At 42.0% G+C, this 25514-nt stretch overlaps 1 protein-coding gene across 9 annotated transcripts in view; it reads left to right on the forward strand.

Annotated features, from left to right (window-relative positions):
* NHSL1 (NHS like 1) overlaps positions 1 to 25514 on the forward strand; it is a 178354-nt gene that overhangs the window by 80839 nt on the left and 72001 nt on the right. The window contains exon 1 of one of the 9 annotated variants that reach the window (XM_071806490.1): positions 24377 to 24897. The exons of the other annotated variants lie outside the window; for them this stretch is intronic. Within the exon in view, the coding sequence (XP_071662591.1) occupies positions 24693 to 24897 (205 nt within the window). The 5' untranslated portion in view covers positions 24377 to 24692. Of the gene's footprint in view, positions 1 to 24376; positions 24898 to 25514 lie in introns of those variants that run through there. 9 annotated transcript variants of the gene reach the window in all.

Below are 25514 nucleotides of genomic sequence, written 5' to 3' on the forward strand. Positions count from 1 at the left end.
TTTGTTCAAACCCAGATCTCTACTTTATTAAAAAAAAAACAGTATCCAGCCATCATTACTATTTGTTCTGTAGAATCCTTGCTAAATTTCCTCCTTCCAGGTGAAAATAGAAGAAAAAATAACTTGCTATGACCTTAAACATTTGCTGCAGTCCTTCCCTCTTTGCCGGCTGCTCTCCCAGTGTGCGGGCTCCTCTCCGGGAAGCCGCGGCTGGAGAATTGCCGTCTGTGCTAAAGGACATTTCCAAGTAGATTTTTTTTTTACAGTTTTGGCTGGTTTCACTGTCTATATGCTGTCTGCTCCAAGAGCCATAACCTCTTACTAATGTAAGTTTACTGTGTTTAAGGGTTTTAATCTTTGAGGGGATTGTGGAATTTTTTTGCTGTGATGAAGGAGGTGAAGGGAAAACACGCACAGGATTACAGTGGGGAATCAATGTCTTAGAGCTGCTGTCCCAGACTTGTGCGTTTGTTAGACAGAGGAGAACCCTGAAGCTCCCTGGGCAGATGCTGATTCCATCTGGGCAGCTGTGAGCTGCTGTGAAGTCAGACCCTGGCTGCTTCTACCTTCTGTAGCACACCTTGAATTTCACTTGCAGAGTAGCTCCAGTAAGAGTTTTCTTGACTGATCGCTACAGAAGACCACAGTCTTGGGAAATGCACACAAATTCATCAGCACCTGATTTAACTGTGTGTTTTCAAAGTTACAAGGACACTGCAACCCAATTTGTCTTGCAGTTTAGCTTTACTTGATGTTTGGATTAGCACTGTAGCAAGAGCAGTGCTCTTCACAGAACTGTGTGTCCTTTGCTTGATTCTTTGCAGCAATGAAGAAATGCACAGTGTGCTGTGGTTTTCCTTGAGAGGGTATCGTTTTGACCTTTATGAATGGTTTCAAGTTATATTTCATGTTGTAGACACTTCTATATACTTTTATACACTTTATATACTTTTTCTTGTTCCCAGGATGCTGCTTATTCCCTCCGGAGTCCAGCTAATCCTTAGGCTGAAAACTTGGGGCCACTGTTTCGCCCTCAGTAGAGGGTCAGAACTGATGTCTCCTGACCTTCACATTTTATTCTTAGCTAGTTGTATTTTATAAAGCAGACTGGATGCTTTCCAGCGAGACATTGTATGCACTTTTTGAGCTGCAACAACGCACTCTGTGTGCTTTCCTACGCACTGCCCATCAAGGAAAAGAACACAGGAAAATTTCTGTTTCCCTGAGGTTGTTAGCCAACTGTTTCATGAATTGTCCCGTAAAACTGAGGGAACCTTTGTCTCTGGCGTGGTCATAGCTCACCACTCTGGCAGGACACTGCAAATATTACAGCTACTTGTTTTTCTCCAGTCTCCATTACAAATGAAAAGAAAGCGAAGTTAAAGGTTAAGAATGTGGTTTAATGACTGAAGTTAATTAATTTTCCAAGAGTGTATTTAACTTCTATTACAATATTTGAAACTATTAAAAAGGGTGGAATTGACAGTTTATAAATTAAACTGTGAATACATTTTCTTCTTGTCTTTCAGCTGCGGAATCTCAATAAAAATAAATAAATTAAACTCTAGTTTTCCCATCCACCTGTTTTTTGGTTTTTTTTGTTTGTTTGTTTTTCCTGACATTTACCTATTAATTTCTCTACTAGCCTCTCTTTCCCACTTGTAGGTAGAAACCCCTTTCTTGTATTTTTCTTTTTTCTGGGGAATTGAAATGGAAACTCCATTGTAACCTTTTGTGTTCCTCTGTTGTTCCAAAGCCTGAGCTAAAGTGGTCTGTTAAAATACAAGGCTTAGCTACTTATGGTATCTACACAAAGTGTATTTTCATCATGTATGTTGGTTTGTTTTCCATCTTGCGGAAAGGTAATTAATATGTACACCCTCTACTCCTTCTGGAGTTTCCCTTATGAATGGCATGGCAGCTTCTGCTTGGCACATTGAGTCTCCATGAACTTGCAGTGTACCGAAGGCAGTTATGAGCTGTGAATTAAAAGCTTTGCATCTTGTGTATCACTTGCCCATTCATTCAAAACGAAAAGGTGCATGAAGTGTACAGGCGGCTTTTGGTAAAGCTGCTCAGAAGTTGTCAAATCAAACACCGAAGCAGAGGGATTCAGAGGGCTGCGGTTTGCTTGAGAGTAGCTCACAGAGGTGTTAAACAGAAGTTTTCCCCAATCACAGTTTCTCCAAGGTAACACAGGTCCATAGGAAAAGTGCACGTGCATTTGTGTGCACGTGTGTATTGGAAGGGAGGGGAAAGGCAGAGACATGACCCCTCTTCTTCTTCTTACATGAACTGTGGGCCATGTCCACTAACCATTGTACAAGAAGCCGTGTGTGCCAGCTGTCAGCTCAGGTTTGATGGTATGTCTGCTGGAGGGAGACCAGGTTTGGCCTCCTCACTGCATTGCCCAGGAACAGCACCTGCCCCCAGGTACCACACACCTGGGTACAGGCAGCACGTCCCCCTTGGTTGGGTCCCATCACGCCTGCTCCTGCCACCTGCTGCCTCTGTTTCCTTTTGATTGCTTGCATGTGTGAATTTTCTTACTTCCCTGGGGCTTTGTTTTATTTTGCACATGCAGGTGTTTGCTTCCTAATGCACCACGGATGCTCACAGTTTACCTATTTGGCTTAATACTCTGAATTACACTCTTGTAGGCACCTCGCCGGTGACAATATTAATTAAATGGACTTATGGAAAAAACCCTAAGCTCTTAATTTAAATTCTGTCATCCATGCCTAATTTCAATGTCTGAAATAAGTATAGAAACTAATGAATAGTGGAGGCTGTTGCCTTTTAGAAACTGAAATTTGTTTGTACTTGCTTGTAATTTTCATGAAGTCTTTTGTATCTGTTTTTCTCCCTTGTAGTCAAGACTGCTAAAGAACTGATGAGTAAGGGTGACTGATTACAGTGCACTGTGCACTTACGTGGAAACTTTCATCCAGGAGTTATTAACTGAATTTCATTAACCTTGAGTAATGCATATAATAAATATGGCATTTTCATTTCTGTATGAAAATGAGGTCATTGTGACATGCTGTGGCAGAACCAGGTATGGAATTAGACTTTTGACTTGTAGCCAACTTGACCTGCTTTTGCAAAGGGAGGAGACCCCCAGCGCTTAGCTCCCTCACCGGGGTGCCGCTGGCTACAACGGGGAGCTGGACCTAACACTGATGAGACTGTAGCTCCTCCACTGTCTCTGGCAGATTGTGATTCAGCTGGGACTGTGGGAAAGGCAGCAAATCTATTAAATTAATCAGGTCAGATGAGAAATAACTCATTTTGTTGTCACCGCTCTGTGCTGACACTTCACACACACATGCTGGAGCCTCAGTGAAGAAGCAATTGCGTTTCTTCCCCAGGGATGATGGCAGAGGATGCCTTGGGGGCTGGCTTGGGTTTGTAGTGAGGAAAGAGCTGGAACAGATGGATGGATTCAGGAATATTTCCCGTTGCAACACACAGGTGAAGCTGTAATAGCCTACAAACCTCTGGTTTAGCCTGCTCTGCATGCTGTTACGGATGGATGGTGCTGGTTCAGTTTGGTACCCAAGGACAGCGAATGCCCAAGTGCCAATTCTTGTCATTTATTTTGAAGGACTTGGGTGTATTTTGGCACGTCGCTTTAAATCAAAGGAGAACTGCTTTAAGTACTACTGGGTTTAGCTCGGTATTTCAGTGGACTATTTATTTCTGGTCCGTTAGGTAAGCATTTTGATGATGTGAATGAAGAAGGCTCCCAGCTATTACTGATGATGTGCCTGCACAGTTGTACCCCTTAGCTCAGAAGACAAACTGATTTTTCTGTTTGTTTCTTTGTGTCTGTCTGATGTGTGTCAGCACTGGGGAGCGTTTTGATAAAAGACCATTGTTCTGTATTTGGTGACAATGTGCTGTAACCATGCATATTTCTGGAAACAACCCGTTCTTTTCTCCTCCTTTTATGATGGTGTGTAACAGTCCAGTTGTGTTTGGATGCCAGGGTGATAACGGGGTAATTCAGGTGTCCTTCCTGCCGCCTGTGATTTTGATATTCCTGGTCACCCAAAGGCGGCCCTAGAGCATTCCTCAGCAGCTTGTTCTTACCAGGGCTACTGAAAAAACGACCGTGTCAGTTGGAAGAAGTGAGCCCATGTCAACCTGTGGTACACCTGCAGCCTTTTCTGGAGTGGTGCACAGGTGACTGGACAACTGAAAGTGCCTGTGAGAGGCTTTTTAAACAGTAAACATTATTGATAAAACCCTGTTGCATCCATTAATCAAAGATAATTTGGCACACAACCCTTGCAAAACAATTTATTTATTTATTTAAATTTAGGAGCAGGTCTTCTAGCAGTGGACTGAAATTGCTGGACTGCCTGTTGTTTTTCCAGACTTTTTCTTCAGAATTTCTACCCTAATCTCTCTTTAGTTTTAGGACCGTCAGTCACTGTTTTGGTATGATTAGTTTTCTCCTTGTCATGCGGTAAGCCTCTATATACTTTGGTCCTCCCCACACAACCAGGAATGCCCTCTTTGTTTGGCTTCTTCGGCAAAGAAATTCCTGAATGAATTTGGAGAAGTTGGTTACAGATTCCTTTCTTGACCTACTGCATCTCTTAAAAAGGTTTTGCCCTTTCTATGCCCTTTGTCTGAAGAGTAAGACAAACAAAAGATAAGGTGAACTAATTAATGACTTCATTGTATTTGTTTTCTTCCTCACTTAAGGCAGAAGACAGCCCATTCCTAAACCCATTTATTTTATTAATTTTATTGCCAAGCATTTTACACCTGCAGACATTAGTGGATTTATTGCAGGAGAACATTTTGTATGTGATAGGCAGACACCATAACACAATTTCACAAATGCTGCATGTACTATCTAATTGAAAACTCCCTAATATAGCTATAGCTAGAGTAGGCATAGAAATAAAGTTGTTTCACTGAAAACCATCTTTTGGTTAAAAACAAACAAACAAACAAAACCAAAACCAGGCACATAAATAAAGGATTTTACTTTGACTCCTGAATTTACCTATGACTAATATGCAGCTGTGTCCCTTCTTCAAGGAAGAGGTCAGTGCTTTATGTTTAATTCTCTAGGAAGACACTTTCAAATGGTTTCAGAGGTTTCATTGGAAGGTTTTTAAAAGCCAGTTTTAATTATAAGCAACATTTTCTGATATTTAGATTGGTTCTGTTCATCCTTGTTGCTTAAAGTGCTTAAAATTCAATTTTCTTCTACCTTTGAATATTTGGAAAATTCTGTTTCGCATGCCAGTCTTGAAAGGTACAACAAGGCCGTGTAACTGCGAATCTGGGAGTAAGTAGCTCTATTACTAGTTGTTTCGCTGATAATTTGAGAAGGTCCATTCACCACAATTCACCTACCTGGAGTACTTTTTGCAAGACAGGACACATCCTTTTACCTCCTGCTATGGTGAATATTTATCAATTTTAGGTATTTGAATTAATCAGGGGCTTATTCTAGTTATTCATGGTGGATTCTGCTTTAAAGGACGTACTTCCAGCCTGATCATTTGCGAAAGTTGTTTGTTTCACTGTGTCTGCTGTGACTTTCCCCAAATTAATTTCATCTTCTATAATATTTTTTAAACTATTTCTTTCCTTCCTCACTGTATGAGGAAACTCCACCTTAATCGGTGAAAAATTCCTCAAGAGGAAAGGGTAATATAACGTGTGCTATCAACTGCAAGAGATAATAGCAAACTACTTTCTCTTGTTTTGGAGTTACAAGAATATTTGGTTTTCCTAATCAAAATAATGGTTAATATCTATCCTGCCGGTGCTCGGTTTCCGAGCTGATGCTGCTCCTTTAAAGATACGCTTGGAGCTGACCTGACCTCTCTTTATCTCCCTCCTCTTATCGCCAGTGGGACCACAGTGCCTGGTAGGCTCTGGATCTGGCTTTCCTTACTGCTTGAGCCAACTGCAGACTAATCCGTGTTGGGTTGTGACAAACTTCAAGTTGAAAATTTTATTTTTATTCCAGCTGTTTTCTTCGGATACTTTTTCAGGGTGGGTTGGTGGTGTTGTGTTTTGTTTTGTTTTTAATGTGTATGTGTTTTATGCACAGCTTGAAAGGGAAACATATCAGAATGATTCAGGCCTTGGGAAAAAAAAAAGAAATCTATTTTGATAGTTGGCACCCATCCAGGGTATCAGAAACATACGTCTCTACAGATCGCTTTGGTTCTCAATGGAAAAAGGATTTAATTAAACGTCCCAACAGTCCTGCTTGCTGGCAGGCAAATCAAGATGCACTTTGCTGTGCAGCAACATGTGAAGCAACAGAGAAACCCTCATAGTTTTTCTGTGAGTTGGGCAGGTCTCAGCTGCATTTTCTTCCATGCTCATTTTAATGATACAATCTTTAGTGTCAAAAAATGGTGCAAGTATATACATATTTTTTCCTAAATTTATTTCCCTCCATCCTGTTGCATTTCCAGGTTAGGGCAGCTAAGAGAAATGCCACTAGCGATGTTATGTTTTCAACAAGGGAAAAATGATACAGATGTATTTCTTCTAGCTGTTCTCAGAGAGCTGACAGAAATTTCAGTGACTTGAGAATAACAACGAAAGACATGATCTGGTGTGTCAAAATTCCTGGCTGTTATTTAAAAGACCATGGTCAGTCCTTATTAAATATGGATATACATGCATAATTCTCCATGTCTGTCGTGATCTCCTCTATGGAGCCAGTCTACTGAGCATCCAGGCAGTAGGAGCAGCACCTCCGTGAGAGGTGGCAATAGTGGTTGCCATCATGTCTTCTGTGTCTCCCGTGATGGGATAGAAGTGGGTGGAATATGTTCCTGGAGGCACCACTTCACACTTGTAGCTGCCTCTTCGTATGCATCTTGACATGTAGTACTTTGTAACATATATATATATACTTTGCAATTTGACTGTTGGAAGATATTTCCATGTTATTTCCATAGAGTTCACCCCAGTACAATGGGGAAACCTGGTTCCTTGCTGTCACAGACAGCAAAATGAGACATAGAGTTGGAGAACCGGTTCCCTGATGGGTCTCGGAGTCAGGACCAGGTGTGACATCCTGGAAAGTGTCACAGCTGCAAGAGAGGGTCCAGGCACCTGTCCAGTTGCTGCAAATAACCAGGCAAGAGAAGAACACCACTTAGACCTCCTGCCTTCTTAGGCAGCGAGTTGCACCACCTTTGAGGTGGGATACCAGCCCTCCTTAGTTTTGCTGCTTATAAAGCTGTGTGTGTGTCTTCGGGGCACTCACAGAGTCCTGACACACTAAAAAAGAGGTGCAAATAGATGCTGAACTGCCTCATGGCTACCCAGGGTTTGGTAATTCTGCTCCCGTGTGAAATTTTATTTTATTTTAATTTTATTTATTTTATTTTACTTTTAGCATTCCCTCTTTCCCAAGGGGGATCAGGAAGGTGGGGATGCCGTTCAGGCTCCTCTGCTCTACTGGCGAGGGTGGGAGAGGGAGCCAGTAAACAGGACAGAGGGTGTCCCCTGAGGAAGGGACAGTGGTGCCGACCCTCCCAGAGTGGTACGTGTCGCCTGTGTTACAGCCCAGAGCAATTTCTGACTTTTCAGCACTTTAATGCTGTGTTGCCTCTAAGCTGTGTCTAATTTCTCAGACAATATTATTGTTCCGTAGTTGGCTTCCTCTTCTTTGTTTTATTGACATTTTCCCCACTGCCTATGTGCAGAATTGACTGCTGGTTCTGTCTCTTTTTGTGTTTTTCTACTTGTGTTTGTGATTCCCCGAGAATCTGTCTTGCTGTTTCTCAGTCCCCAGTGGTGTGTTTGCAGCTGCTCTCTGTCCCTGGTGACTGTCACTGATGCGCTGCTTACTTCCCCTTCCAGGTAATTAATGAGTAGATTTAACAAGATTGGACCTTAAAATCCTTCTGGTATCCAAGTAACCTTCCTCGAACTACAATATGTTTTTTGTTTGTTTTGCCTCCATGAAATGTTTATTCCTGGAGCCCACTGAAGAGTTATGGTAGGAAACAGCGTGCGCATGCCTGGAGCGCCAGAAAATGGAATTAAGGGGAGAAGGCCCTTTGCTTCTCAGAGCATAAGGACAGCTTGTACCCTTTCTATCAGGATTTAAAAGAGGAAAGGCAAGCTAAGCTATATAACACTGTTTCTGGATTTTAAGCTACTCCACTATAATATCTCCACTTTTCTGCCACAGCAGCCTGCTCTTAGCCCACTCTAAAGTGAAGTAACTTTTCTTATATGATGACAGATACTTGAAATGTGATACTTTAAGATCTAAGCATGGCTAATGGCACTTAGCGTCTCATCAGTGTTGCTTCATCTGGAGTCTAGACTTCCATTTGCAAGGTATCTGGACTTTTTTTTCTGGAGCTCCACCCCAAGATGACATGCACTTGTGTGTGTTCTTTATTTTAATTTGGCTTTACATGGAGGTTTTAGGACATCTCATGCATTTGGAGACAGTTGCAATTCTTTGTCATTCAGCAAGGTAGGTTACCCGTATCCTTACCTTTCTCCCTGGTTCTTGTATTTCTTTGCTGTACAAGGCCAGGGCCTGTAAAAGTTAGTCAACGAACACAGCTGCATTTAGACCAGTAAGTCACCAGTGAGTACATTGCTGGTGGTAGCTCTTTGTGACCCCTATAAAAATAAAATGCTTACAAGGTTGTGCACTTCTATCCCTGAAGGTTTCCTCTGCTGAAATAGGGTGTATGTAAGAAATCTTTTTAGTAGCATAATCTCTGGTGTTGAGCTGGGAAAGCAGTCTTTAGCTGCACAGCAAGGAATATTTATTATTTTTCGTGGATGAAAAGCTGGACATGATCTGGCAATGTGTGCTCACAGCCCAGATGGCAAATCGGATCTTGGGTTGCATCAAAAGCAGTGTGCCCAGCAGGTCAAGGGAGGGGATTCTGCCCCTCTTACTCTGCTCTGGTGAGAGCCCACCTGGAGTCCTGCATCCAGCTCTGGAGCCCTCAGTACAGGAAAGACATGGACATGTTGGAGAGGGCCCAGAGGAGGCCACCAAGTTGATCAGAGGGCTGGAACAACTCTGTTATGAGGACAGGCTGAGAGAGTTGTGGTTGTTCAGCCTGGAGAAGAGAAGGCTCTGGAGACACCCCGTTATGGCCTTTCAGTATGTAAAGGGGGCTTATAAGAAGGATGGGGACAGTCTTTTTAGTTGGTCCTGGTACGATAGGACAAAGGGTAATGGTTTTAAACTAAAGGAGACTAGACATGACAAAGAAATTTTTTACAGTGAGGGTGTTGAAACACTGGCACAGGTTGCCCAGAGAGGTGGTAGATGCCCCATCCCTGGAGACATGATTCTATTGAAAAAAAACCCACATTTTCCCCCCTGGACTGTGGAGAGTAACTGGTGTGTTGTGGAAATTTAGTACCCCCAGAACTGAGATGCTAATGAGACGGAATACATGCTGGCTCTAACTTGAAAAACTATAGTATTCATCTTAAAATGAGAAGTCATTTAAGGTGCAGCATGGTTTGATGTGTTGTTTAGATTTCCCCAACTGTTACTCTTCTTTGTACAGAAATCTGAGTGGAAGAGTGTTCTGTCTCTAGCCAATAGTCAGGTAAAGATGAGCCATCTCTAGCTTGACTGTTGAGATACACTTGCAAGATTTTTGTTTATTAGTTAAGCCTAGGTGTATGAAATAGAAAACTGTGCAAGCAAAGCACTTTCTGGAGAGAGAGCAGGCACATATTTGAGAACAAAAAGATTTAAAAAAAAAAATCGCAAAGAGCAGAGTTAGTAATTCATAACGAACAGTTGAGTGGGATTAAAGTGATGTATTTCTCCAGTTCTGCCCAACTGATGCCCATAAGCTGAACCCACAGCGGTGGAAAATGCTGACAGATGAGCTAAAAACAGTTGCCTTCGGGCCGGGGACAGCTGGGACACTCCGAAGGTGACCGGCAGTCCGCGTTGTAAGTGGCATTTCATCTCCCCGCCCTGTGTTTTGGGCCGAGAGGGAAGGTGATCGATGGGGAGGTGCCGGCGCTGCGCCCCAGACCCCAGCGGATTGGGCGGCCCGGGGGCCCTGAGGGCAGCGCCGGGCCCCGCTCCGCGGGCTGGGCCGGGCCGGGGAGCGGCTGGGCCGGGCCCCGCGGGGCTGCCGCGGCCGCAGGCACCGCCACGCCCCGCCTGGCCGCTGCCCGGGACGGCTGCGGGATGTTCTGCCTGAAAGGTGAGGGTGCCGCGCCGGGAAAAAAAGCCGCTGCGGCCGCTTCCGGCTGGATCTTTTCGGCTGGTGGAAAGAGGGGTTTTTAGGATTGAAATGTAATCCTTAGAGAAAAAAAAAAGAAAAATCTGCTGAGTGCGTTGATGAGGGAGCGCATGAATGTGTTGTGCCTTTTGTTCCTGCGAACAGGACAGCGCTGCCCGGCGTGAATCCCGCGGGGAGGACAAAAGGCCGGGCTGGCTCGGGGTGCGCGGCGGGGCTGAGGAGCCTCTAAGGGAGTGCTTTGCATCGCGTTGTGAAGAGCATCCTTACTGGTGTTGCTGCACCAGAAGTTGGTTTACCTTAATTCGGGTTTGCCCCCGTTTTGGGTGGGATGTCAGGGAGTGCCCGGAGAGGGGCAGCGAATTGGTGCTGCGGGGTTGCAGGTGCCCGGTGGAAACTCGGGCTGCTCTCTCTCATTCCGAGGTGGTGCAGAGCCGCCGGGACAATAAAGTTTTATAGTCAAAGAGATATTTTTATTCTGTCTTTTTAATTGGACTTCTTAAGAACGTGGTTCTGAAACCGAAAGACTAGAAAAAGCTAACCATTTTATATTGAACATTTGTATTTCTGTTTTTATAAACAATCGATGTTACTGCTACTCTTCTTACTGAAGGGCAGTTGTTGAAAGGTGACACCAGAGAGCTGTTGTAAGGAAGGTCTTAGAAGTTGTAAAAAACATACCTTCCGTAGAAGAGAATAGCAATTAAGTTAAATACTCGAGCGCTTATAAATCCTTGCTCAGAATATTCTTATTTTCAGGTTGATTCAAAACATCGACTGCTTTTATTCTACTAATGACATCTATTTATGCAAAGTCTCCGCTAAGGATCTTGGTATGGTTGCCAACCATAAATTCAAAAAGGCATAAAAAATGTTCCTTTCCTGCAAATTTCTAAGTAGTGAACCAGTGTTTCTAGAGAAAACACTGATGAATTGTACAACACAATCTGCTATGCAGTGGTTTATCATAAATTGAATGTTCCTGTGTCCAAGTCAAAAAACACACACTGTTTACATTTTTTACCTGCATGAGAGGAATTTAGAAACACTGAAAGATGAAACTTTTTTGAAATCATTAACTTCAAGATACAAGGTAGAAGTTGTTGTTTCAATGAAGAGTATAATAGGTAAAAGGTTTTCAAGCAAGTTGGGTAAGAAGGCAGCTTAGAAGACTGAGGCTTCTGGAATCTAGATCATCTGGAAGATGAAGAAAGGAATAAAGTTTTCAGAGATGTGTGATACGTGCAGCAAAAGAGTTTGTACAGAAACAAAATATTTTTGTACTGCATAATAAAATTGAATTACACTTGCTTTTTAATGAATCTTAAGATAAATGTATGGAAAAAAGTGTTGTTGAAACTTTCAGGTTTTATTCCTAAAAACCAGAATTTGCTAGTTACAATACATAAAGCCCCATTTTAGGGCTTATGCTTCAAAGCAGTGGATAGATTTGTTGTGTAGCAATATATTTTGATTGTAATATTTGAATTTTTTTACTGTTTTCATGCACTTACATTCTGTTTTCTCTCTGTCACTGTGCTCTGCACTGTTTTGTTTGTTTGTAGTAGGCTTCTCCCTACCTTGAGGAGCAACAGTTATTGTGCATTACATTATTATGCACTGAAAATTATGATCCTGAAGTAATAAGCTAGGGCATTATAATTGATTTTGTTGTTTGTTTGTTTGTCAACCTTAACATGCAAAGGAGTTAAGTTGTTACACACTAGTCCTTATACTGACTTGATGGTAGCCTCTGTAGGGAAGAGGATTCATGTGTCTCAGAAACTGCACAGCACCTCTGCCTTTCAGATGCAGGTTGTTTTCAGCTCTGAGGGCTCAGGAAGAAGTGATGAAGTTTAGATGCCACTCTGGCCACCAGCTTCTGTGGTATGTTCTTGGTCTGATCTGGCAAATAGTCTTGATCAGGTGTATTAGTCCCAGGTTTTGAGTATGGACTGAACTGGGCAGTGCTCGGTTCTTCTGCATGGCCCTTGAGGTGATCCCCATTGTGTGAAACATGGGGTGCAGGAGTGTTTGATCGAAATTGGGTTTCTGCAGCAGAAGCGATGCTATGGATCTTTTGGACCAAAGAGGTACAAACAGAAGATTTAAATACGTTTTCTTATGGGTGAGGAGCCTGTTCATTGGCACGTACTGAAAAATGAGCTCATGTTTCTGTCATATTTGCCTGGAGTTTCTCTTTCCTGCATAGTTTTTGTAGAAGGAGAATAGTGCCAAGAAACGCTGTGAAGGGAGCATGTGCTCTCACTGCTTGCCTGCACTCGGGAAGTATTTTCCATCCTTGCTTGTCTTACAGCTGTGGATTTGAGAGGGAAGTCTTTTATACTAATAATAGCAAGAAGTTATGATAGAAGCTATCCATGAAAAATCCCAGGCATGTGCTGCTTACTCCCTGGAGAAGGGTTTCATGGTAGAAATGCAGAATTTTTTTTATTTGTTTTTTGTAGAAGATCACAGGGCTGCTCACCAGTTGTCTCATGCGTTCTGTGCGTGTGAGGACATTCCTTAGATTCCTTTCTTGGCAATGTTCTCATAAAATATCCAGTGTTTGAAATCAGAAACAGATTTTTCTCTGATGTCTTTAAACAAATGCGATTTCCAAGTTGAACTGGGCAAGCAAAAATTTGTACAAGTTACTTTTTTTTTTTTTTTTCTTTCTGTTTAAAGTGCTAGTTTTCTGTGTATAAAACAGCAGGCCAAAATGAGGGACGGGATGTATAGTAAACTAAATGAAGGAGTCTGTCAAAGTGAAGATTCCTGGCAGAATTCACTAAGTTTAGTTAAAGCTTAATATTGATTGTGTGGCATTTGTTCCTCTGACTTAATTTCAATTTTATTATTTCTGTCTCAGAGTTGTGTGTAATCACAATGGGACTCATGAGTCATACCCATTCTTTTTGTAGTTGTTTTTTTTTTATGTCATATACATTATTTTAACAGGGTGTGTAACTTCGGGGACATTTCTTATCTGCAGTTCTTCGAAATATACAAGCAGTTTGAACAAATGCAGAATTTGAACAAACAAATGAGTATCGAGTATCAAGCATATGGCTGAGTTTTAAAAAAAAGAAAGTCTACTGCTCAGAAGAAATCTGCTATTTTTCTTCATTTCTCCTCTGTTTTATGGAGTTACTCTTTCTGCTATGCTTTTTCCAGTCTCTTTTGCCACTGATTTTCCTATCCCCACTCAAGCGAATGGCTGCCTGGTTCGTCTTGGCTGCAGCTGTGGTCTGTCACTTGCTCTCTCAAACACCCTGCATTCACATGCAATGGGGAAAGAAATCAGTTTTTACTTTATAAAGATATTTTAGTGTTTAAGACTGCTTGAAGTTTGAAGGTTTTGTTGGTTAAATGACAAGTTTATGAGCTCACGCTAAAGGAAGGAGAAGCACAGGGGTGAGAAGGCCCGTGGCTGAGCGTGGCTGACAGCCCCTGGCACAGGCCTCGCTTTGCTGGGTGGCCCTGGGTGGGAATCACTTTTGGCTGTTCCTGGAGGTACGGGGTGAAACTGAACATAACGAAAGGAAGATTATAGGTTTGGACAATAGCATTGTCACTGGAGTTAGCCAGATGCTCCAAAATGTTGGAACATTCCCATGTACTTCTATTATTTTATCTTAAGTAACATTCAGCTGTTTCACCTATGGTTACGGTCCTGTTGCATAATGTTGTATTTGTGCAGCAAGTAAAATATTCTTTCTGCTTGTATGGATTTGCAATCTAAATACCTTGGAAGGAAATATAATGGAAGGGAGGGTATTGTATACAAAGCAAAGTGATTTCCAAAAGCATCAGAGCGCCTGGGTGGCAGAGCCACGGCCACGCGTGCACTGCCTCCCCCACTTGCCCTTGGCTGTCTTTGCAGCAGAGGGGGCAGATGGAGACGACAGAGGGTGCTTCTGCCATGCTGACTGACCGGGGAGAGTGACGCACCCTGGCTCTTGTTTCTGCAGTTCAAAAATTGCCCACACATACATTTGTTCACTTTGTTCACCACTTTGTGTTACGCATGTTGTTTCACCCCTTGGAGCTGTTTCATGTGACTGCTTCCGAGGAGGCCACCAAATGGCACAGGCACAGAACCTGCAAAATGAATGCCTATTGTTTGCTGTGGTTTTGCTTTGCTGGTTTTGGTCATAGAACAGGGTGTGGGACCCTATTTTTTCCGTTAAATTTTTAAGAAGGCCAGTGGCAGTGGGTGAAACAGGGTGAGCACAATCAGGCAACAGATAAAAATCTCTTCTGGCAGGTATGCCAGCCTTTCCCGGGGCACATGGGGCCTTAGTCCTCAAGTGGCATGGTGACAAAGCAAGTTATGTAGATTCAGCTGTGAAATCAGTTAGTATTGAACCTCTCCTTCAGTAAATCTTTAGCTGATGACTGAAAATGTGGAGGTCAGGAAAGACATCTGTATGTGCCTAGCTTTCCGTACTTGAATTCAGCTTGTGCTTTTCAAACACAGTCCAGTATAAATACACACAGACAAAAATACTTGATGCTTGTAGTCCATTAGTTTACTCAGGTGGTGGTGTTCAGTCTCTAAGACTCTGAAAATTGACTCATCTACTGTCACAACTGTATCATTAACACACAGCTTTTCCTTAGACTCTGATTTTACTGCCACGAGAGCATTTAATGCACATTCTACCTTTCTGTGCCATGTCTAGTACTTTACTGCAGATTGCAACAGGAGCTGTTTGCACAATTCACACAGCACTGCAATCCTGAAGAGGACCTGTTGGTAAATGAATCTTAGGTAGAAAGTTCGTCTGCTGTTTTCCTTGACCTGCTAATGTTTGCTTTTAAACAGTATCTGTTAACTCACTTCCATCGTCTGGAGGGCTGCGAGTACAATGCAGATGGTGATTGCTGTGCAAAGCAGTAGTAGAGGGCAGTGAATTTATGTCAAATTGCCACGAGAAGCCAGCACTTAATTTTAAACAGCAGAAGCGTGCAGGCTAGGGAATATTAAAACAGATGAAAAAAGTAGCACCCACAGCTGATTGGATTCATAAGCATTGTAAGAATTTCATGTCGAAGTGGTCTTTGAAACAGCATGCACATACTTGAAACCTATAAATATCTTCATATGTTTTGCAGTGGTTTAAGCATAGTAATGATTTCACATTGTTTAAGTATTGCATTACCAGATTTGTGCTGTCTGTGCTTGTAACTCTTCTACATTGGCTTTTCCCTTGTCTAACAGCATTTGTGCAGAAGGCTGTTGTTACTTTTGGGGAAGTGCCATAAACCTTTGTCAAATGGAAGACCTGTTCCCTGTGAAAACACATTGCCTGGTATTAAGAGATGGAATTTTTATTAATTCTTTTATTCAGAGTCCTGTCACAGCTGTGATCTTGCTTGTAGTTAATGGCTGGCAAACCAGTCTATAATTACCCCAGGGATCTTTTTTTAATAGTATCCCAGTGTTGTTGGACTCCAGTCTTCTACAGCCTCCCACTTTTTTATTAAAAAAAAAGAAATCAGAAAATGTTTCTGGCATTTGAAGCTCTTGTGTAACTTATCTGGACCTTCAGACTTTAAAGTATTTTAAAACTTAATTGCTGGTCATATGCAGAGGGATTACAAAAGTATGGTTTATTTAGTCTAGCTGGTAGCTTGGGAGGTAAATACCACAAGGAGGGAGGAAACCTGTTGAAGTCCAAGGAGAGTATTGGCACAAGATGAATGGTTATGGGTGTATTGTGAATTAATTGAAGTCAGACATTAAAAGGTCCCAAACCATCTAAGGAGGGAAGTTGTGGAGCAGACTTCCAAACAGGATAATGTGGACAAAGGAGTGTTTTTAAGATGGTTCTTGATAAGTTTTGGGAGAGTTTAAGTCAAAATTTCTGGAGCTGGTAAGGGGAGTTTGTGACAGAGGGCCATCAGGCTATGTGGCATCTTGGGGACAGGATTGCATTTGTACTGTGTGTATGTTGTAGTCATCCCATGATTAAGTGCTTCTGTTGGTCCTCCTGTGAAGACTAAAAAGAATCATCCCTTCAAATATGTAGTTGCGGCTTCTGAAGTTTCTCTTAGTTTTGTTCTGCAGCAGTGTCCTCTTCTAGCACTGAGTGTGCTGCAGTCTCCTTAGAAGTTTTATTTTAGAGATTTCCTGCTCTCACAGGGACTTCTTGACACCCTTCAATTTTTGCTTGTTCTTTTCCTATAAGTCATTGTAGTTACATACATAGGGAGATACCACTATGTCTCACATTAAGCTGCTTGTTATAACATCCTTCTTGGCCTGTAAATCCTCCTAATCCAGAGACCTGTTGGAAATCTGCTCTTTACAGCACGGCATCCTGGCCCCTTTTGGTTTCTGATTTTTCATCCATCCCCGTTTTAATTAAAACCCATCAATAGTTGTTGAAACAGAAAGATAAAATGGGAATTTTGGCCACATCCCGTGGTGAAGACAAGGACTAATACTTGTGGTGCTGAAGCAAAGGCATCTTCAGCAACAGCAGAGCCTGCTTTTTAGGAGGGGAACACACTTTCTACACCTCAGTTCCCAAATCTTGGATTATTTGTGCATCTTTTAGCCTTAATAAAATTGCTGCATCTTTAACATGCATAAAAAAGCGTAATGCTAAAGTAATGAGGAAGACCTAAGTTTTTCCTGCCTTCATTATTAAGGTCAACCACTCAGACACTCTTGCCTGAAGGCTTAATTTGCAGGGAGATTTGTGTTAAATTGGAGAAGAGCTTTCCACTGTCGAATGCACAAATGTAGCCTTCCTTAGCTGGTCAGGTTTGCTTTTTGTTGTCCCAGTTTCACATCTCGGTTGAATTCAAAACCACAATGAGGTTTTTGTAGTTGCTGGCAACCAGGAGCCATCATTTGTGCAGCACCCTGTGGATAAGTGCCCTTCCCCACGCAAACCAGGTGCACGTAGTTGGAACTATCCTGCGCTGCGCCTCATTAGCTTAATCTTGTCCATGACAATAGGTGCATATTTTTGTCATTACTTGTTGTAATGGAATTCGATGCATTCCTCTGCTGTGATCTGTAAATGTAAGGGTTGTCCTTATTCTTTTTGAAAAGCCTTTATGTGACCTGTTATAGTAGGTGGGCTGTCTTTATGTGTAATCCTAAGAAGTTAGTGCTAACTGCCTTACCTTGCATAAATATGATTTTCTAGCAAATGTGACACTTCAGCTTAAAAATTTTCTACCAGACCACTTCAGGTTAATGTGCTGATCTTGATATCAAGTATTGGTTTAGTTCTTTCTGCTTCTCTTTGCTGAGGTATAGCCTTTCCTTAGGCTGCTGGTGGAAGTGTATGACAAGGTTACTTTTTTCATTGGTTGTGCATTTAAAAATAGTAGAACTATCTTATCTTAAGCGCACAGCAATGACTATGAGAAGCTATGTTTACACTGTTAAGTAGCATAACAGCAGAGGGATCTGTAGCTTGGAGTAGTTGTCAGGTTCTTCATCCTGCACGGAGGTGACCAGGGTCGTGCCAAATGGAGCATCCCTGAGCTGAACTACGGTGCAGCTGAAATATGTGGAAGGAAGACCCTTTCAGGCTACAAAGTGAAAGCACAACTGTTGAATTGCTTCTTTTTATAACAGTTAGGTCTGTCATTCTTGCTCTGTTTTTTTTTTTTTTAATATTGTTGCATTACATTGTAATGTATTAACTGCTGCTCTGTTGTCCGAAAAAGAGTGAGGGATTGCCCTTGCCTGGTAGGGGTTGAATGATGTTCTTCAATGTTGAATGTTGTGCCCTGCAAAGCGGAAAGTCTTGACCTTGCTGCGCTGCGTTTTATCTAGTGGTTTCTGTCTAAAACACGTGGCCAACAGATCAATTAAACTTCTAACATCTCAGATTTACTTTACAGTGAAACAGCACTCTGTTAGTAAAAGTGAGTGTTATAGGGCACTCTGTGTAAAAATGAAACTTTTTTAGGAGTGCCCGCTAAAAATCATAAACTCTATCAATATGGATTTGAATTCTTTTAATATTTTTTGTTGGTTTAAACTTGGAAACCTCTTGGCTGTCCATGATGCACCTGGCCAAAGCAGGCCTTCCTGGGAACATGCGTGTCCAGGAGGTGGCACTGCGTTTTTGACAGTGGTGACAGTGGACATGAGCGACAGGCAGCCTCAGCAGAGCATCTCCTCCGGGAGGAGGAGGGCTAGGATGCTGTACCCTTCTGACTGAAGGCTGCTTTCTGACGGTGGCTTTTTTCAAGTACTGTAAGTTGCTTTGATTTTGTGTTGGGAATCTCACTGCGTGTGGACTCCTCCAGAGAGCTGCTTGGGTGGCAGCGAGGCCGCTGCTGCTTTGTGTTGGAAAGGTGCTTCCCTCTTTGGGCTTTTAAATCCATAAGCGAACTGTGAGAGAAAATGGTGGTGAAACGACTTCTTTCTCTTCCTGTTACCATGGCAATAAGATTAATGAGCAGACCTGAAACAAGTAATTCTACCGCAACTCTGGGTTGTCATTTAATGCGAGTTGTAAGATAAGCCGACAGAGATGTGACTGCCTCGCTCTCCAAGCATGTGGGTGTTCTGGTGTTACTGGTGCTGGCTTCAGACTAGAAACCTTCTCCCCTGGCTCTTGACAGCATCGTGTTTTGCTCCATGTTTTCAGAAGGATCAGCAGATGCGTGGGACCCAGCTGCTGGAGCAAAGCAGCAAAAATAGCTTCTGTTTCTACCACCAGCAGCAATAGCTCCTCATTAGAACAATTGTCTAACTGCGTTTGTCTTGCGAAGGGCCTTGTCTTCTGTCCCAAATGTCCATCACCCCTTTCCTGAAGGCTGTCTGGTTCACAGAATGCACCAACCAAAATACTTCATCTTGCTTTTTGTATGGCCACAGAGCTAAAACAGGCCCAGAAGGGCTTTTCCAAGTTACCTGCTGCTTATCCAGCTGGCTTTATCTGCTTTGTCATTGATATATTGCAAAGCAGTGAATAAGAGTTAATATCAAACATATGACATTGCTTGTTGTGCTTAAAAAGCTTCCTAATTGAAAGTACAGATGAATAATTAGAACACGGAAGTGTATTTTTGAGTGCCCAGGGACTATCAATAGTGTAATGCAAAGTGTGTTTATCTCCTCTAGTGCTTTACATATGTACTATATGTCAAAGTTATTGTTGGATTAAAAATAATTATGGAGAACTTTACATAACAGCAAAGGAAAAATGAAATTAAGATACAAAAGAGAGGATAATGGGTTTATTTAGAGTTGGTGCGGCAGGGAGACAGTGGGGAGGCTGTTCCAGATGATTTCTCACATTCCTTATAGTCTCCTTTTACTTCACATTTTTTGTTGTTGTGTTTTGTTGTGTGAAAGTTTAATGGGTACCTGCTGTACTGATGGGTTTGCAGATTCAGTGTCCCGGCAGAGGGCTGAGGTTTCCCTAGGGATGACCCTTTGCAGCTAGGGTTGGCTGTTCAGGTACCAAGAATTAAATTAGCCAAATGCCTTTGCATTTGGGGGTTTGCATCCAGTTTGTCACAGGCCCACAGTTGCCAGCAACACTTGCTGTAGCTTTTTATGAAGAGTATTTGATTGCTTGGACTGCTTTTAGCTGTCATGCCATTTGAGCTCTTTTAGCCACACATTCCTTATTACTTATGTCCTTTAAAAAAAAAGTTAAAAGCTTGATGGATGCTATGTGGCTGCAAGCATATGATAAAAATACATCCGTGAAAGTAGTAGAAGATAGAGCTAGTGCTGAGGAATGTGAAGATGACCACGTGAGGAGAGATTTTTGGAACATCATGAGGCTTTGTGTGCATCCTGGCAGCAGTGCCTGCCACCCCACCCGGGTCCCTTTCATCTCCCCTGTGCCCCGATGTCTGCTGATACTGTACAGGAGCTTCAAACATTGGGCTTCCTTTGAACGCCTACCTCCTGCTCGCTTCCTGTTTGAAAGATCCATATTGAGTTTAAAAAGTAAATTACAATACCTCGAGGGGGTTTTTCCCTTAGTTTTGAAATTATTTAGCTTTTGTCAGCTGTATGCGTGTTTAAAGAACCATGAGTTAGGATTTCAGACACGCTAAATTAATGCACAAGGAAGAGGGAGGGTGCTGACATGGGCCAGGAGAGCAGGGCTTACCATGTCGGTTGTGGCCATTGCCGGCTCCTGAGGATGCTGAGTGCTCCACCGTGATGGGCATGTCTGCATTCTTGCTGTGTCGCAAGTGGTCCATGGGTAAAGGGAGGGTACTTTCTGTCCGAGAGTGTTATTTTAAGGCTTTAGTTAATGCTATATGGCTCAGATGAAATATGTTTAATGTATAAGTAATTTATTTTCTTGTTTGTTTTAAAAGTAACTATTTAAGTACAATTTAAAACCTCCAGCTGATCAGCCGAAAAGTCCAGAATACATCGACCCATCACTGCTAAAAATAGAATCGCTGCCTAATTAGGGCAAAGTTTATCGCTGTGGATTTCTGCAAGCTCTCTTTAATTTCCAATGTGGCTGTTGGGCTTGCATCAGAAATTACTTCATTTGATGTTTTTGTTGCGTGTGGTGTTCATAAAAGTGCTGTTACTTTACTACATTGTGCATTTTATCATTTTCCTTTTATCCAGAGGATCTACTAGTTTTACATAAAGACTGATTATACAATTTCTTGTGAAGCATATTTATAAAGATTATCTTAATAACAGAGTAGAACTGACATGACCATACTTTGTGATTCCAAATTCCCTGAGTTCCCATTAGGTATATACTATATGCTTTTAAAACTCCTATGTGTGATAAGTCATCGGTATCATTGCTGTTCTTAGAGCTCAGGAGCGTTTATGCTTGTCTAATAAAGGGATGTTTTAGGTGGTTCGGTTTTTTTAATTTTGTTTCTTGTAATTCCTGAGTTAGTCACAGTTTTCGGAGTCTGTCAAACTCTTAAGGATCTTTTTCCTTTATACCAAATGTTTTTTCCAGTATAATGTAATCAATTTTCTCCTTAATTATTCATGGTCTCCCTAATTGAGCCTGACTGTAAAGAGGTGGTTTTGCAAAAATTAAGTATGCTGATAAAGATGAGTGTGCATGTTTAACAGTCTGCTCAGAACGTTCATACTTGCATTACTAATAGTTCCATTTTTAAAAGGCATGAAAAAGAATAGTAAAGGAATAAATCTTTATATAAATGATAGCCCAAGGCTGAGGACAATGAACAGCCTCACTTTTGTGTATTTTTAATAATAAAACAGCACTACAGCTGCAGTAGGATGAGTGAAGTTTAATCAGAACTTTTCATGGTGTGATTTCAGCTGAAGTTTTGTCCTTATCAAACTTAGATTATTTTTCCATATAGACACAGTATAAAATAATAGCGTCTTTTAATGGGATTTTTGGGGGGAGACTAGAAGAAGAAGAGGCAATGTACACGATGTCTTCATCACATGAAATAGTACCTCCTCTTCCTAACTCTTTATGGTTTTGCATTTGCTAACAGCTGAGACCATAACCATCACCAAATCCTTTGTCATATATGTTACCAAGGTCTTCCAGGCTTCAGGGAAGAACAGATTTATTCTTCAAGTAAAAAATTTGTAGGGACATTAATGCCTACCATATGGTGAATATACTTGTTAAACTGGATTTCGGCCTTGATCCCATTATTGTGCATCAGCCTTCGTGAGCACGCATTGGAAACATGGCTAATTGGGTATGTCTGTAGCCTAGAGAAGGGCATGATAAATATAATGGGGAGTCCAGACCAATATGTTATCCTGTGTCATCTTGTTAAGTGTTTGGGAACATCTGAATCTGCTGAACACTGAATTTTGTCTGCCTTCTTGCTCCTGTGTTTGCACTGCATGTTACCTGATGATACTGGTTTGATGTGTAGATCTACACTTAACTTTTATGTCAAGTAATGTGATTGCATAGAGATATACAAGGACTGCATGCAAACATCAGCTGATATCCTTTTGAAATAAGATTTGAAAACATGAGTTGTTAAAATAAAAAGCATAACAGAAATGCAGCTGTATTGTTGTCTGCTAAAAGATACTGTTCCTGTCTACGGGAGAAATAACTGCACACCCCAGTGCACTCTTTTATGAATAGCCTGTTGGTGCTCAGAAGCTTGGTGCATCACATCTATGGGACTGAATCTTCCTGGGTCCCTAATAATCGCAAGGAATCCAAAGGGTGAGATGGCAGGTTCAGTGGCTAGACAAGCGGGTAAAAGAGATACTGTCCCCTTAGAGATGTGTTAATGATGCCTCCTTATGAACTGATTCACTGACAGCACTGTCAGAGCTTCATCCCACCCAGGAGAACTGTCTAGACATTCATTTATTCTGATGGACACAAGAATATCAGCATGGTTGATGAGTGAGTTGAACTCGGCTGGCATTTATCACAGTTTGTCTTTCTCACAGTCTGATGAGTAAAGGTATTTGGCTCTGTAAACTATGTATTTGCTTCAAATACCCGGTTGCCAGCTTTCAGTTTATGCCAGTGAGTTTCTCCTCTGTGAGCCAGCGGTGCCAACAGCTATTGCCCATGTGCCCGTGCTGTTGGCATCTTTCCCCAATTCCATCCGTAGTTTTGCAGATACTTGAAATTGTCAAAAAATCTAAAATTGGAGATGGGGCTTGTTTAATCTCTGTTTATTAAAGTTACACAACGTAACTTTTCATTCTAAGGTCGGTTTTCATCTATTTGCAAGTTTTCTGAGATTCAACCATGTGAGGTGTGTATAAAACACTACGTAGTGAAAACGATTTGCTTGGGTTGCTGTGTAAAGCAACAGGATGCTAAACAAACAAACAAAACAAAACCAAACGAAAATCCACGCACAAAACCAAGCCAGTTTCTTCCTAACTTTCTGCACGTTGCCAGCAGTGTTGAGTCAGCGTCTCAGAGAGTTTATGCTAGGTAGTACTTTGTGTTTTGCGTGTTTGAATGCTGATGCCGCCCTGGTGCGGTGCCTGAGGGCAGCTGGTGTGTGCAGCCTGCTCTGGGCTGTGGCTGCTGATGCAGCAGCAGCAGGCAGCAGGATGTGTGTGCTGTGGGGAGAAATGGGAGGTGCGCATCCTATATGATCTTATTTTTTTTTAACAGTGATATTTTATGTCCAAAATTTTACGCTAGATATCAACCAAACAGCAGATAAAGCCTTTTCTAAATGTATAAATACTTACCTGACATTGTTGTGCTCCTATGTAGGGCACAGTGAATGTGTTGCGACTGAAGCATTTCTGGAGAAGATTTAAGGAAGCAGAATAAGAATTGACCTTTACTGTACTTTAATGTTTTGATATTTTCTCATTTTTAAAAACAAATATGTTACCTTTCAAACAATATGAAGTAGAAAGCAAACTTTAAAAAGTTTAAAAAGCTGAATACAGCCGTTCACACAGGACGCGTGTTTCCTATGTGCTGTTTTCCTTGCTGCCCCGATCGGGCTGTGCTGTTGCAGCCAGTTCCAAAGCCAAGCAAGGACATGTTTCCTGGATCCCAGAGAAGAACAGCATACGGGGTCTGAGATGAGGGCTGACACAGTTACCAGCACGGGAACTTGCTCAATAGTGCAGTATTTGGGGAGGTGCTGTGGACTAATGGCTTGTGGTTGAGGTTGAAGAACTGAGAATACCTCAACTCTAATCCTGGCTTTTCTACTCTGTGGGCAGGTTACTAAATCCCTTTGAGACTAGGTCTTCGCCTTTAAATAGGAATAATGCCTACCCTCAAGAGGCATTGTGAGGATTTATGTATCTATTCAGGACAAACTGAGTGCAAACTGGTAACTCTTGTGCTTTGTATTCAGCATCAATCTGGTTGTGGCCTAACCTGGACAGTACCTTCCTTAGGTTGATGATTATTATGATTCTGACTTTGAAAAGGGTGTTTCCAAGTAGTGAAATCATGACACTTGGCTCTCTTTTCTTGAGTCTGTATATTTTTACTGCTTTTGCACTCTAGAAGAAAGTAAACCTTCTTGGCAGATTCCTGCCATCAGTGTCACAGTGATTATGGTAAGTTAGCTTTAAATAAGCTTCTGGGATATGGCCATCTGCGTGTGGCCGTAGTACCTGTTGTTCAGAGGGTGGTGAATAATCTGGGATAAGGCTTAAGAGAAGCACCAGACTGGAGTGGAAGCAGGAAGGGAGAAGTCTGAAATCTGTGGCAGATGACTGGGTTTCACAGGTCTCTGCAGCCCCTATTTTCCTGCTTGTGGCTGCTTAACCAGGTGGTTTTTTTTTTTTTTTTTTTTAATTTTCCTTCTTTTTGAAGAGCTAACAGAATCATGTTCGAAACAGTTCTCAGCATAACAGAATAGCTTAGCTTGCCTAATTGCAGAGGAGGAGAAAATCTGTTCCTCTGCAGTTACTTGAATGCGTCCGTTCAAGGGTGATGAGCAGGCCACTCCCTTCTGCTCCAGCCTGGCCATTGGGGACAGCAGGGACATCCTTGGGAGCAGCATCTCACAATGATCGCCTATGTGCACTGCTTGCCCGCCGACCCCATGGTCGGCTGCCTCGGCAGGAGCAAGTGGCAGCCCAGCTGCAACGATGAGGAGGACGAGGAGGAACTTATCCCGCTATATTCTGGCAGAATGGGAAACACGCACTCCAGGCTGCCTGGGCGCATCAAGAAAAAGTTGCTGAGCAAAGACGACAACTCCTTCTGGCCAAGTAAGATCAGTTGTTGTGGTCATTTTGCCTCATGTTGTCATTATTGGGGAAATAAGTAAAACAGATTTATAAACAATGAAAATTTCACTTATTCTTTTGGAGGATGGAGGAATTGGGAACAATTTTCTTAGGGAAAGAATGCTTTTCCACTTCAGGAGACTGTCCATAAATATTGTATCTGATGGGACTGCTAAGCTGATACAGGATGACACTGTTGTGCATGTGATATGCCTATGTTCAAGAGGTCTTGAGCACTTGCTTTCTGTTCAATAATGCTCCTTTTCAGCAAAATGATTCTTTTAGATGAGTGAAGCTGTTGACATGGCACTCTAATTGAAAGCCATAGAAACAATCAGTGGATGAAAAGGCCAGAAAAAATAAGAAAGAGGTCTAACAGACTCAAAGATGTTTAATGCAGTAGATGAGTACTTTTTTAAAAAATCTGCACTTGAATAACCCTGGGTCTAAGGTTATTTTCCCTCTGAACCTGAGAAGAAAGAATTCCTGAATTGTGATGACTCTCTCCTTTTTTAATCTGTATAGCTTCAAGTTTCACTGGCAAATACAGATGGGGAACAGAGAGAGCATAGGAAAGACAATGGTAATGTTCAGCTGTT

Source organism: Patagioenas fasciata, chromosome 3 (assembly GCF_037038585.1).
Source record: "Patagioenas fasciata isolate bPatFas1 chromosome 3, bPatFas1.hap1, whole genome shotgun sequence".
Classification (NCBI taxonomy): domain Eukaryota; kingdom Metazoa; phylum Chordata; class Aves; order Columbiformes; family Columbidae; genus Patagioenas; species Patagioenas fasciata.